Source organism: Vicugna pacos, unplaced genomic scaffold (assembly GCF_048564905.1).
Source record: "Vicugna pacos unplaced genomic scaffold, VicPac4 scaffold_19, whole genome shotgun sequence".
NCBI lineage: Eukaryota > Metazoa > Chordata > Mammalia > Artiodactyla > Camelidae > Vicugna > Vicugna pacos.
Window position 1 is genome coordinate 73,532,407 of NW_027328740.1, and position 13,252 is coordinate 73,545,658.

General features: G+C 46.8%; 2 protein-coding genes across 2 annotated transcripts in view; both read left to right on the plus strand.

Moving 5' to 3' along the window:
* LOC140693522 (uncharacterized) overlaps positions 1-13,252 on the plus strand; it is a 38,187-nt gene that overhangs the window by 7,202 nt on the left and 17,733 nt on the right. Inside the window, exons 2-6 of the mRNA XM_072957342.1 lie at positions 340-499; positions 904-1,180; positions 3,578-3,858; positions 4,278-4,448; positions 8,887-9,105. Coding sequence (XP_072813443.1) covers positions 1,108-1,180; positions 3,578-3,858; positions 4,278-4,448; positions 8,887-8,979 — 618 coding nt within the window. The 5' untranslated portion in view covers positions 340-499; positions 904-1,107 and the 3' untranslated portion in view covers positions 8,980-9,105. The remainder of the gene's footprint in view (positions 1-339; positions 500-903; positions 1,181-3,577; positions 3,859-4,277; positions 4,449-8,886; positions 9,106-13,252) is intronic.
* The window catches only part of LOC140693518 (uncharacterized), a 67,916-nt gene continuing 65,161 nt past the window's right edge, over positions 10,498-13,252 (plus strand). The window contains exon 1 of the mRNA XM_072957338.1: positions 10,498-10,721. The gene's annotated coding sequence lies outside the window, so the exon portion shown is untranslated. The remainder of the gene's footprint in view (positions 10,722-13,252) is intronic.

The following is a 13,252-nucleotide window of genomic DNA, read 5'->3' on the forward strand; positions in this document are numbered from 1 at the left end:
TTAGCCGATGTGTGGACTGAATGCATCCCCTCAAAATCCATATGTTGAAACCTCATCTCCCAGGTTGATGATATAAGGATGCGGGGCCTTTGGGAGGTGATTAGTAGGATAAAATGAGGTCATGAGAGTATTGCCCTCATGAATGGTATTAGTGTTCTTATACAGGGCCCCAAAGTGCTTGCTTCTCTCTCCTCTCTGGGCCATGAAGATAGTGGGAAGACAGCCATCTTCGAGCTGGCAATCCTCTCCCAGATACATTGACCTTGAAAGCCTCAGCCTCCAAACCATAAGGAATATGCTGGTTGTTTAAGCCACCCGACACACGGTAATTTGTTACAGAATCCCAGACTGACGAAGACAGTGGAGAATGCCACTGCGTTTGGCACTGATTGCCTGGAGAATGCTGAAACCCAGGGAAGTGGGCAGCACAGACGTTTACTCATTTAATCCTGCCAACACTGTAGGGGATAGAGTCTACATTTTCCTCGCTATTTAAAAGGTAAGGGAAAAGAGGCACAAATAATAACAATGACAATGACAACAACAACAACAACAGCAACAATAATTTGTCCAAGATTCACACAGAACTCCCTGGAGGGAGAGTGAGAATTAATACTTATGCAGGCTGGCCCCAGAGCCCCTGCTCATAACTACTAAGTCAGATCACCTTGCTTATTTAGATCAGTTTTTTTTCAACTGTGATATGAGTGTACTGTGTCCAGTAACTTATAATTTCAAAATACCTCACTGTAAGGGAAACATTAGTTGCAGGCATTACAACCCACAGAAAGCTAGACATACAAAAATAACTTGTTAGGGCAAGATAACCAAAAATGTTTTTAAATATTATACCTGCTGACCCTTTGCAATAAAGTGTTTATTTATAATTCTGTCTGGCTACAGAATAACATCATAATCCTGCATGTGGCTGGTGGCTCCCGTGTTGGACAGCAAGGGTCTAGAGAATTTAAATGACTTGCCCAGCCTTGCCCAGGAAGCTCGTGGTGGGATCAGAGCTATAGTCTGGGACTGTTCCTTCCTATCCAACAATTCCCTCATGGAAGTTTAGAAGCTTCTCCTTTGGTGCCCAGCTGTCTATCCGTACTTATGACATCTTGTCAGGTGCCACGGCCTGCTCCTGAACATCAGCCAGAACCCACTTCTGCTCTTTTTTGGCCAGGTAATACCTTCTAGCAACTTCCATTGCCTTCTTGGCATCAGTTTTTACATGGAAGGGTAGTGGCTAGAGAAGGAAATGTGTCCACATGACAGGTTTTTCATAAATAAAGTAGGAGTGGTCAAGAGAAGAAAACCTTCAGGAATACGAGTGGAAGCAGGTCATTTAATATACCAAATGCGTACTTTCAATGTATGTTTGTGTTTCCGAGTCCACGCTTGTTCTACTCGTGCATTATAGGCCAACACATCAGGAGACAAGGATTTGGGGCAAGAAATAGCGGCTTTAATTTGTAAAGCCAGCGGAGAAGATGGTAGACCAATGTCCTGGAGAACCATCATCCCAAGTCAGAATTCAGGCTCTTCTTATATTAAAAAGGGGAAGCGGGAATGCTTGGTTGTTGCAAACTTGGTGTATGAATTCTTTGTTGTTAGAATCCTTTGTTCTTGCAGCTCTTCACCTGGGTCAGATCCGTGTAAACCTCCAACAAGCAAATGTTATTTTCTATTCTGTATCTTGTTATCTTTATACGAATGGAAAAGTGATAATATCCTTCAAAGTCAGAGCCTTGAGAATAGGGTCTCCTGTATATTTCAGGATCTAGGCAACATTGTTTCACAAAAGGTGCAGAAACAGCAAGACTAAGCCTAGGAAACAGGGCACAGGTTTAAAGTCAAAGGAACAGATCTAATATGGAGTCAGATTTGTTCTTTCCTATTTCAGTAGTGCCATGGAGAAGGCACTGTGGGCAGCTTTCTGTAGGGTCCTGGAGGCTTTCTCTCTCAGCCTCTGTGCGCCTCTATTGAAAACCCGTCATCGCTATCTGGCCTGCTGGAAAACCAGTCCGCCTGTTTTGCCCTGAAGTTGTGTTCTGTTTATAACTCATCTCTACTCCTTGGAAAACAACTCAATAAAAACTCAGTTGGTTTCCCACCAGCCCTGAGCAGGGGTGAGGGATAGCATGTTATTATTTTATTAAAAAAATATATAAAAGAGTTTTAAAACAGCACTGGGCACATAGGAGAGAGACAATCAATGCTTCCTGGCTTAAATCGAAAATGATGACTCAGTGAGTCTATGGCTGCTGTATTTGCTGAGCTAGTTACTCCTTTGCTCCATTACACATTTATTTTAACTGAAAAAGAAATATATGCATATGGTTAAAAAAATTCAAACAGAGCAAAAAATACTCAAGTGAAAGAAGTTTTCCCTCATCCTCTGTTCTTACATGCCTCCCTGGAGATGCCAATGTTTACAATCCTTTGTGTGCTTTTCCAGATATGCTATGCAAGTTCCCACCAATGTATGTAAATTCCTTTAAAGTTTTACTTATTTTTAACTTTAAGGGATTTAAATCCTCAAGTGGCTTCTGCCACAGTAATAGAAAAGAAGAAATCTGACTCCATATTAGATCTGTTCCTTTGACTTTAACCCTGTGCTCTGTCTCCTAGGCTTCTTCTTGCTTGTAAAACAATGTTGCCTAGAGCCTAAAATATACAGGCGAGCCTATTCTGAAGGCTCTGACCTTTAAGGGTATTTAACACTTTTCCAATCATATAAAGATAACACGTTGCAGAATAGAAAATAACGTTTGTTTTGTTGGAGGTTTACAGGGATCTGACCCAGGGAGATAGCTGCAAGAACAAAGGATTCTAAAAACAAAGAATTCCTACACCAAGAAGTTTGCAAAAACCAAGCACATAGGAAAGCAGCCTGAATTCTGACTTGGGGAGATGGTTTTCCAGGACATTAGTTTGCCATCTAGGTCTACAGAAACTTGCTATTCCATGCCCCAACACTTGGTCTCCCAACTTACTGGCCTGTCCTGCACTGAGGAGAATGAATTTGGACTCAATAACACTTCTACCTACCTAGCAAGTTGGACACTGGGACTGAGGGCAGCTCTCCCACACACAGGGGCCTACGGTGAGCCCTTGATTATTCCCCGAGGTTGGGGTGTGGTTTACCCAGGAGGGATGGGGACTCTACACCAACACTCAGGCAGTCTGCTCCTTCTGGGGCTCTGACATTTTACCTCCCGCTCCCTGCCAGCCCAACATTTGGGACAGTGGAGCTAAGGCAGAGATCGTGCCTGCCTGTTTCCCAGCGTGTAAAAGGGGAATATGTACTCTTCCCAAGGTAGTTCTGAGAAACAACACCTGCGGGTGCTTGGTTCCCTGAGCAACAGTAAACCTAGCTCCTTGTGGGGGCAACGGGTATGATACCCGTAGGGTTTCTGCAGAGACCTTAGCTGGAGGGCTGGGCCAGGGACGTAAAATATGAGCTGTGGGCAATGACGGGTAAGAGAAGGGTGTATAGGCAGGACTGCTGCCTCCTTCGGGGTGCCACAAGAGGTAAAACGCTTTCTCCCCATCTCTGTTACTCCCCTCCCAATTCCAGATAACTGCCTTCCCTCTGCTCCTCCTGTCCATGTGTCTCCCTCCACTTTTCCCCGCCTCCCCTCCTCCTCCCCTATTCTCCCTCCCTCGGTTCCCCTTCTCTCTCAGGACCCAGAGCGGATCGCTGGCCCTCCTGCGCATGCGCAGTTGCTGCCAGCTGGACCGCGGGTTGGAAGCTCCAGCTCCGAGCCGGGGATCGGCCCCAATGGCTTCTCAGCTCTGTCGCCCTGTAGGCCTTTGGCTACTGCCTGGGGCCGGGGCCTCTGGCTGTGGAAGTGCAAGGTGAGGGGATATCGGGAAAGGGGTGAGGCGGCTGCGGGAGGGCGGTCGGCGTGTCACAGCCCCCCAGGGCGCCAGTCAGCGTGTGTTCAGCTGGATTGCTCGGGCCAGACCCCTCTGCCCGCGCCACCTGCCCCGGCGTCCCGGCCACAGCTGTCCAGGGCCAGGTGTGCCCCTGCGCCTCTTGGCCCAGCCGGGCTCCCCTCAGTCCGCGGCTGGCATCCGCTTCCCCTCTCCCGCCGGCGAGTCCTCCCCTCCCGGGCTTCCTCTCCTAGGCCGCCGACCCGTCCCCACCACTGGGCGGGCTGTGTCCCGGGCGGGCGGGGTCTGCACACCCGGACGGGGCGGGCGGCTTGGGCTGGGGCTGGGGCTGGCCTCCGAGCGGGGCTGCAGCCCGCACCCCCCCTTTCCCTCCCCCCTAGGGCTGCCCTCCTTTCCCTTTCACCCTCCCTCAGGACCAGCTCAGTGGCGTGTGTGCTGCTCCCCGGACTGAGCCTCTGGCTGTAGCGCCCAGCTTCACCTGGTGGAGTCGGGAAAAGGGAGCATCAGTGCTGAGCAAGCTTCTGTCTCCTCCCTCAGTGTTTCTGCCGCAGGTAAGTATCTTGAACACTTTCAGGTGTTATGATGGCGGTGCTTGTTGATGTCACGTGTTTTTATAGTGAGAGGGATTAACAGTGGTGAAAGCAGGGCTTGGTTCTGTTAAAAATGAGCTGAAGGCATGAAGCTGTGATATCCTCCTTCCTTCCCTCTCCAAGGGTGAAACGTGTGACAGTCAATTTTAAAAAGATAGTTACAGTCCCTAGCTAGCCCAGCCCAGCTAGTGTGTGTTAACAGGAACAGCATCACCAGAGGCCTTGGAGACCCAGGGATATTGCAGTCCTAAAGAACTCCTGGCACAGTTTGGTTTGTATTGGTTTTTTGTTTTTCTTAAATTGTGGGACAGACTAGTGGTATAAAAAGAAAAATATTTGTCAAGAAATATTTTTTCATATAACAGCGTTATTGTGATATAGTTCACACACCATGAATTCCATCCATTTAAATGGTAAAATTCAGCAGCTTTTAGCATATTCACAGTTGTGCAACCATTATTATTCCAGAACGTTTTTATCACTTCAGAAAGAGCCGTGGAAATTAATGACCTATCCACCCCTCCCCAGTGGTGGTTCTAAAGAAATTTCTTGGCTAATCTTGACCATAAATTCACTTGTTACATTCCAAGAAAAATCTGGTAGGAATTCTAATCAGAATTGCAATGAATCTGTCTATCAAAACAGGAAGAATTAACGTCTTTATGGCACAAACTTCTTCTACCCATGAATATATTCCGGACCCTATATTTTCCTCTGTCCAGAGCCTGGCCCATGGGAAGTCCTCACTACTTGTTGGGCTTGTGAATGATGAGATTCTATACATCGTTAGTTGCAGCTGTAGCCTTTCACAGAAGAGAAAAGAAACCTCAGTGAAGCAAGTGACTCTCTGATGGTCAGAAAGAGTGACAGCCATTGCTGGAGTGATCCAGTGGACTTGGTGTTTACAACCAGAATTCTCCACCACCTACAGCTAAGGGGATTAGAGTGTTCTTTTATTTTTTCTTAATGGCGTTGCTTTTATTTTTACTTATTTTTTAAATTATTTTTTATTTAAGTGTAGTCAATTTACAATGTTAGTTTCAGGTGTACAGCAGAGATTCAGTTATAAACATATGCATATGTATATACATATGTTTTAGATTGTTTTTAGTATAACTCATTACAAGAAATTGAATATAGTTCCCTGTGTTATATAGCAGGTCCTTGTCATTTATTTTATATTTACTAATTTGTATCTGTTAATCCCTCCTTTCCTGCCTGCTAAATACAGTTTGCTTTCTATGTCCATGAGTCCATTTATAGGAGCACCATTTTTCCTAGTAATATATGCTCTTTGGCTGCTTTCAGTTTCAGTAATTCCATCTTATCTGTGGGCGCTTTTCTTCTGGTTGCCTTTATGTGGTTTGCACACGTGGTAATAGAGATCTTTATTTGGGAGAACTCCAGGTCTCGTGTAGTCCCTGGTACAGAATGCCCACTGAATTGATGATTGAACTGGGAAAAAAGCACAGTAAATGCTGGAATTTCCACTATGGTTGAGAATTCCAGGTTTCAATAACCTGTTTAGACAACCTTACTATTGGCTGCACCCATACTGGGTAATTTGGTGGAAATTCATGGTATGGTGGTGTAGAGACGGGACCTTATATTCTTCTTCTCTTTCTATTTTCTAACACTCATTTTCCTGGGCCTTCCAGATCCTCCCCCAGAAGTGCCCAGGGCTGGCTTAGTGCTGCACTGAGGCAATATTTGTTAATAACGCCCTTTCCTCTTCTCCTCTGAGCCTCCGTTTCTTTCTGTGCACAATGAGCGCTTAGACTAGATAAATACTTTTCAGTTTCTTTTAAAGCCATGTTTCCTTTGAGAAACAGAAAATGCAAATATCTCCTCTCAACCCAACCCTTTAGATTTTGGTATGTCCTCCAAGGAGTGACATAGCTCTTTGTGAAAAATTGATGTGATTTTGATTGCAGGTGACACAGAAAAGACTCTTCAGAGATTTATTGCAGGGAGAGGGCAGGAAAGAGGCAGTATGTGACACTTTCTAGTGTGAGCAACGGAGCAGGGACTTGGATTTAAATACGGTGTCTGACGTGGCCTCTCTCTAATCTTGTAGAATGTGATAAACTTCTCTACCTCAGTTTCTTGATGTGTCAAGTTGGGGTGATAATATTTTAAGGCTTCTGTGAAACATTATACAAATAAGACATTTGTGTCTCGGTAGAAACAAGATCTGCTAGGGATTCAGGGATTTGTTTAAAAAAAATTCTTGTCCATAGCACTCTGTCTGTGTGTATTTAGAAGTTCCTGGAGGGTGAGGGTGAGTCTAAAGTCCATTGTGGGACAGGTGGCCCATATTTCTCCGTGTCCCAGTTTACCCCCTACTCCCCAGTCCTCTTCCTCAGTCCAGGATGAAGTTCCCTAGTAGATTTACACAGAGGTCTTGTGGAAATGGCTTTTCATTTTATTGTTTCACCAAGAAGGGCTGCCATCATGATCTCTGTGGTCAGGTTTTGAAGGGCTGCCATCATGATATCTGGTAAGAATTCTATGCAATTTGGAGTTCCAATTTAATGAAAAGAAAAAAATTACAAATAGAAAATTAGAACAAGGGTGGTGACAGGGGCTCTTTTAAGTGGACACCATTAGCTTTGTTAGCTTCAGGTGCTGTGGCCTGTTGCCACGAGGACCCATCCTCTTGCTCTGAAGTTGGAGGGACTAGTGGGCTCAGTGGGAATGTTAACTGAGTGTATCTCATGGGCTGGGCATTGTCCTATTTGTACTGTGTGTTCCTTATTTGAGACAGTGAGCTCACCTAACCTCGATAACCTCTTTAAAATATTAGACTTTTAATTTTGAGATGTAATGTAGATTCCCATGTGGCAGTAAGAGATTATATGGAGAGGGCCTATGGGCCCTTTGCCCAGTTTTCTTAATGGTTCCATCATGCAGTGTTGGGGTACAATTCATTACTGACTCACTAACAATTTGAGGTTTGTGTTATTGCCCTTATTTCTATTCACGATTAAACTGGGGCTTCGAGAAGCACGCAGGCCTGTCCAGGTCACCCACATTGTTAATGCAGAGTCGGGTGAACATGGGCTTGGGATTTCCAGGCAGTACCATTATGATGGTTTGTGGCAGGGAGCAGCATTCACTTTGCTTGTTTATTCATTCATTCAACAAACATTTATTGAGTAAACTCTGTGGGTCAGATGCTTTCATAGAGTTATCTGATTCTTCAGCAGTACTGAGAATCAGGTAATGTTTATATTTTTTAATCTGAGAAAATTAGCTCTGAGAGGTTATAACCTCCCCAAAGGAAGTATAACTCATAAAGGAGGGATAGAACATGTGTACAGTCACCTCCTTTTATGCAGGTGGTACCCTATGCATTTTACATTTTCAAACATCCGTAATCCAGATATATTCTTGTAAGGCAAGGCTTTTTTTTTAATTGAAGTATAGTCAAGTTTACAATGTTGTGTCAATTGCAAGGTGTTTTTTGACTTTTGAATTAAAAAATACTTTTTCAGGAGGGAAATTAGGTGTATTTATTTGTTTGATTTTTTAAAATGAGGTACTGGGGTTTGAACCCAGGACCTCGTACATGCTAAGCATGTGCTCCACCAATGAACAGTACCCTCTACCCCAAGGCAAGTTTTCTTATCCATTATTATGAAGCTTAGGAGTTCAAATAAATTGAATAGGAATCCAGATCTTTTGATCCTACTGTGGTCCTTCTCTTTATATTCTGCTGAAGGGGGTTGGGGAAGCATTTCCTTTGTTCATTTCTTTATTCAGCATTTTTGAGCAGTGACTTTGCATCAGGGCCTTGCTAGGTGCTTGGAAATAGAAAATAAGAAATGACCTTTCTCTGCAGAGGCAGGAAGCCTAGACCAAAAGCTGGGTAATGTGATCCGAGCTACAGTAGCCATATGCAGACTCTGAGGACAAACTGTACCCTTGGATTTGCTTTGGCTTCCCTTGTCTTCTGGCTGGTACACACCAGGTCACCGCAACCCAGATGGGCCCGTAGCACACAGCAGAGAATGTACCTCGATCTCCTCTCCCCTCTCGGCAGGGCCTGCAACATGAGCATCCCTGACTACGTGCAGTGTGCTGAGGACCACCAGACTCGTCCCGTTGTGGTCCAATCCATAGAGATCATCTCAGAGGAGAATTTCTTTTGCATCTATCAGCTACTCACCTCGGTTAGCCATATCAGCCCTTGTGGCTCCCAGTGGACACTCTGTATCCACTACAGGCACCGCTATGTGCCCGAGAATCGGTGGAGCGTCTTCCAGAAACACCCCAAGGTCGTGGGCCTTGTCACCATTACCGAATGTCTCTCTGCCAAGGCCTTCGAGAAGCTCCACATGCAGAGGAGCTGTATGGTGCATCGCTTAATGACTCTCAGCTTTTTGTCTTTGTGCAGCATGGGGAGGTAGCCGAGCAGACACGCACCGACGTTGCCTTCAATCTAAGAGTACTGCAGGGTGGTGGAGAAGAGGATCGAGGACTTCACTGAGTCACTCTTCATCTTGCTCAAGTCCAAGTGGCTGGATGGTGGCCCCAAGAATTCTGGGGACAAGATCCCCCTCCCCTGCATCCCGTTTGAGAAGGAGGACTTCATGGGACTGGACACAGACAGCAGGTAAGTTTACCTGGAAGCCAGTCCACCTTGGCTGTGTGCTGGATTGCTTCCCTACATCCAGAAAGGGATCAGCAAGGAAGAAGTCAATCTTGTAGCCAAGGGGGGAGGGAGGTGCAGCCCGCCGGTTTCCAGACATTTCAAAGTGAATCCGCCTTTATTTCAGAGAGATCCTTTTAGGGTTAGTGTGGACACTTACTCCCGCTTTACAGCCAGGAACATGGTGGGACCCCTGGAGTTGCTGTCCAATAAAGTAGCCAAAGCCACATGCTAGGAGCACTGGGGAGGAGGCTGGACTCAGCTGAGATGTACTGTAGGTCAAATGCACATCAGACGCTGAGGCTTGTCTAGTAAAAGTACATAAACTATCTCTCTACTTCCTATATTGATTACATGTCAAAATAATAGTATTTTACATACAGTAGATTAAGTAAGATCTGTTCTTAAAATCACATTCTAGTATTTGTTTTTTGTTTGTTGGTTTGTTTCTTTGTTTCAAATTTTAAACGTGGCAACTGGGAAACTTTCTTTACATGGCTCTCATTTCATTTCTGTTGGGCAGCCTGTCCTGGTACATGCTCATCCCTTTGCTTATAGATGAGATGCTGAGCCCCGAGAGGCAGAACGAGGCGCTGGTTGAGCTGCGGCTGGAGCCGCTGTCACCTGCCTCCCAGGCCCAGCACCTTTTCAGCTCAGGCCGTCTCTTCCTGCCCAACAGCCACCATGCCAAGTTAGGACATCAGAAACACCGCCAGGGACTTCCTAATGAACTCCTTATGCAGGGAAAGGCGTATCACGGTGTATGGGACAGAGCAGGGAAATGTTCATTCCCACTTTGTCCCTGTGATTAAGTCAATGGCCCCACTTTGCCTCGGAAGTACAGATGAGCTCTTCTGGGCTGCCTACCCCCCACCTTCTGCTCTGTTTCCCCGTATATCTATCATGTTTTCCCTCGGGCTGAAGAGGGTGAGATGCCTTTGCCGAGACGTGGTCCCCCTTTGCTGGGGTGAGTGAGGGAAGCTGTGTCCCCCCGGCCTACGGCCTCGGTCCTTGAGTCTGGAGAGGGCTCATGGTGGTCCCACAGGTGGCGGTCAGAAGACCTGGCATGTGCTACCGGGCCCGCTTTGGAGGTGGTGCTCTGTGATTCTTGAACTTACCTAAGATCAGATCCTACTTTCTGGTTGTTGGTAAGTTGGAGGAGAAGATGCTAGGGAATTAATAAAAAGAATGTCTAGACCAGCCCTGTGAGTGAGAAGCACAGGGGACACTAGTCCCACCTGCGAGAGCCCACCTAGCAGGCTCTGGATGAATTTTCTGTTCCTCCCCAGAAATACCTCTATGGCTTAAGGAAGAGGAGAGGCATGTCGTGGCCATGATCTGTACTTGTCCTCACAGGGCCCTGTGATCTACATGCCCGCACTCCCCATCTGCTTCTTGGAGATGAGCTGGCATGTTTAGGAGCCTGGGCACTGCTGAGGGCATAGCTCCCAGCACCGTGCTACACAGAGTCTCGCTCCGTTCACCTCATCTGTCAACTCCTGCTGAGGCCCCAGACATTAGTCAAGTAGGTGCATCAGCGAAACCTAAGCAGGGACCACCTTCTCCCCCTGGACAGACTGGTGAGTGAGCAGTGGAAGCCTGGAGCCCTGCCCCAGCCCCCACGCCAGTGCCACTTCTTTTGTCATAGGAGGCACTGGTGACATTTTTGCTCAACAAATGCTTGTCTCTGAGTCTGCAGACCCACCAGAGGATGCCAGCTTGTTTTTGCCTTTTGAAGTCTGCCCTTGGGACTTGGCGGAGTAGCCGGATGTGTACTTAGCCCACAGTGGTTCAGCGCATTAAACCTGCCTCCTTGTGGGTCTGTCTATTCTGGTACCATAAGGGCTCAGCCAGCATCTGAACGTCATTGAGATAACGCGGCCAGTGAGCTCGGGTCAAGCACATTCTCCTCCAGTCACTTTTACTCCATTGTTTCTTTTACTATTCCACAGTCATTAATTTTTTAAACAATGCTTTGGTGCAGGAGCAGAGCCTCATTCTCTCCTGCTACTCTTGGTGGAAGTGAGTAAAACGGTTCAGACTGAAATGCGACAATAATTTGTAGCTCAAAAGCTGCCTAGTCGCTTGTAGGTCGAATTTTGGTTAGGGGAGCTGAACACGTTGTGGTCCCCCGGCAGCGCCGCTCCCCTCAGGCCCCTGCTTTCCCTTGAGCAGGAGGTGAGGTTGGGCCTCACCATCCCCGCGTCCCTGGCCTCACACACTCACATAAATTCTTGTACATGCAGTCAAAATTATTTTTGTTCTTGTGTGATTCTAATTTTCTCTTGTTCCTCTTTTCCTTTTTCTTTACTCCTTTTTCACTTGTACTGCCCAGTGAGCATGTTGTTGCTTCTGAAAATGTGGGCTGTGCACACCCTGCATTGGAAATAGCCAGATTGCCCTCCGTACAGTCTCCATCGCTTTAAAAAGCAACAACTTAACAGCTGTTTTGATCCATCTATTATCTTAGTCATTTTTTATTTTCTAATTTTTTGGAATATTTGCTTTGTTAGCTCATCACCCACTGGTGTTTGATACCTGTTGAAATCCTTGCTTTTGAGGAACATGTTTGGTCCTCCTTTTATTTGATGACAAATGCGCCCTTATTAAATTTGTTTCATTGTTTTGAAGAAGTAAGATGTGAATTGATTTAGTCGGCTGCTCAGGGATTCTTTTCATGGAGTATTTAAACTTGTAAGGTCAAACTCTGCAGCATTTTGCTCGATTCCTGCTTTTACACAAACGTGCTCAGCACGCGGTTCCTGGCTGTCGCTGTGTGACGTGCGTGACGTCGCTTCCTGGCCGGCGGTCACTGGTGAGGATGTGGCCGCCACGGAGGTGACAGCTGCAGGGGACGCTGTTGGAGGAAGAGGTCACCGTTTGGTTCTTTAATTTTTTTTTTTTGCATTCAACTTCCCCGTGCCATTTACTTTACTTTGCCTTCATAAATGGGCAGAATTGGGTCTAAAATCCATGCCACTATTTTTTCCCTTTACGAGGCTGGTTTTTCTGAGTATCAGGACAACATGGCCTTCTCCTAAGTAGCTGGCTTACCTGGATCTGTTGGGCAAAGGGACTGCTAAAAGGGCCGTAGCTTCCTCTCTGCTCCAGCCAGTGGGCATTCAGAGCTGGGTCTGTGGTTTGCCTCAGCAGCCGTGCAGACCTTCCTGCCTCGGCCTTTACTTTTAACCCATGTTGGCAGTAAAGAGCTGAATCCGTTTCTGTTGCAGCTGACGCCCACCACGTGGGCCCCCTAACGTGTCGTTAGTTTGTGGTAGTCAGTCCCCAACACCCCAGTCAACAATGAAGGAAGATGATTTGTCCAACCCAGGACCTTGGATTCTCAACCCTACCCTGGTTCATCTCACCTGGTGGAATTGTTTGGCCACCACCATCATGCTGACCATGAGGCCTTGTTTCTCCTTTCATGCTCTGGTCCAAATGTGGACACTTCATTTTTCACTGAATTTGTCTCGCTTGAGACAGGCCAGAATATCTGAATGAGTCCATCACATTCTGGGTGGGGAACAGAACAGAAGTAAGTGTCGCAAGTAGATGGAGTCTAGGCTGTCCGGGTTGGCAAATGCAGGCTGGGATCTGTGATGGCTGGGCTGTACACTGGACACAGGCCTTTCCCATGGCTCCTGAGAGCCCATGAGTTGAAGTGATAACAGCCTTGCGTGGGTTCCCCCATCCTCATCTGCTCATTGGCAAGTGTGTCTGCTAATTAGGAGCTCCCCCAGACCTCGGGCCCTTCAAAGCTCAGACCATGGGAGAACCTTGAGTCCCTTCTCCTGGGCCTCCTGTGTGAGAATCCACTGCCTTCTGAGGTGACCAGCGGCAGGAGATGCCTCCCCATCCAGGGAGCACCCTACGGAGGACTGTTAGTGCACCATGCTGTGAGCTTGTGTGTTTCCGGCCATGGTCCCTACAGAACTACACTTGAGATGGGCTTATTGATGGAGATAACAGGACTGATTCCAGGGCAGGGCCTGGGGGAGGGAACAGTGGAAATTGAATGTGACCTCAGACACCTCGGTGGGTGCTGGGGCTGTTACTAAAATGGGGAGTCTGGGAGATACCTGACAGGAATGGAATTCCAGAGTAAATG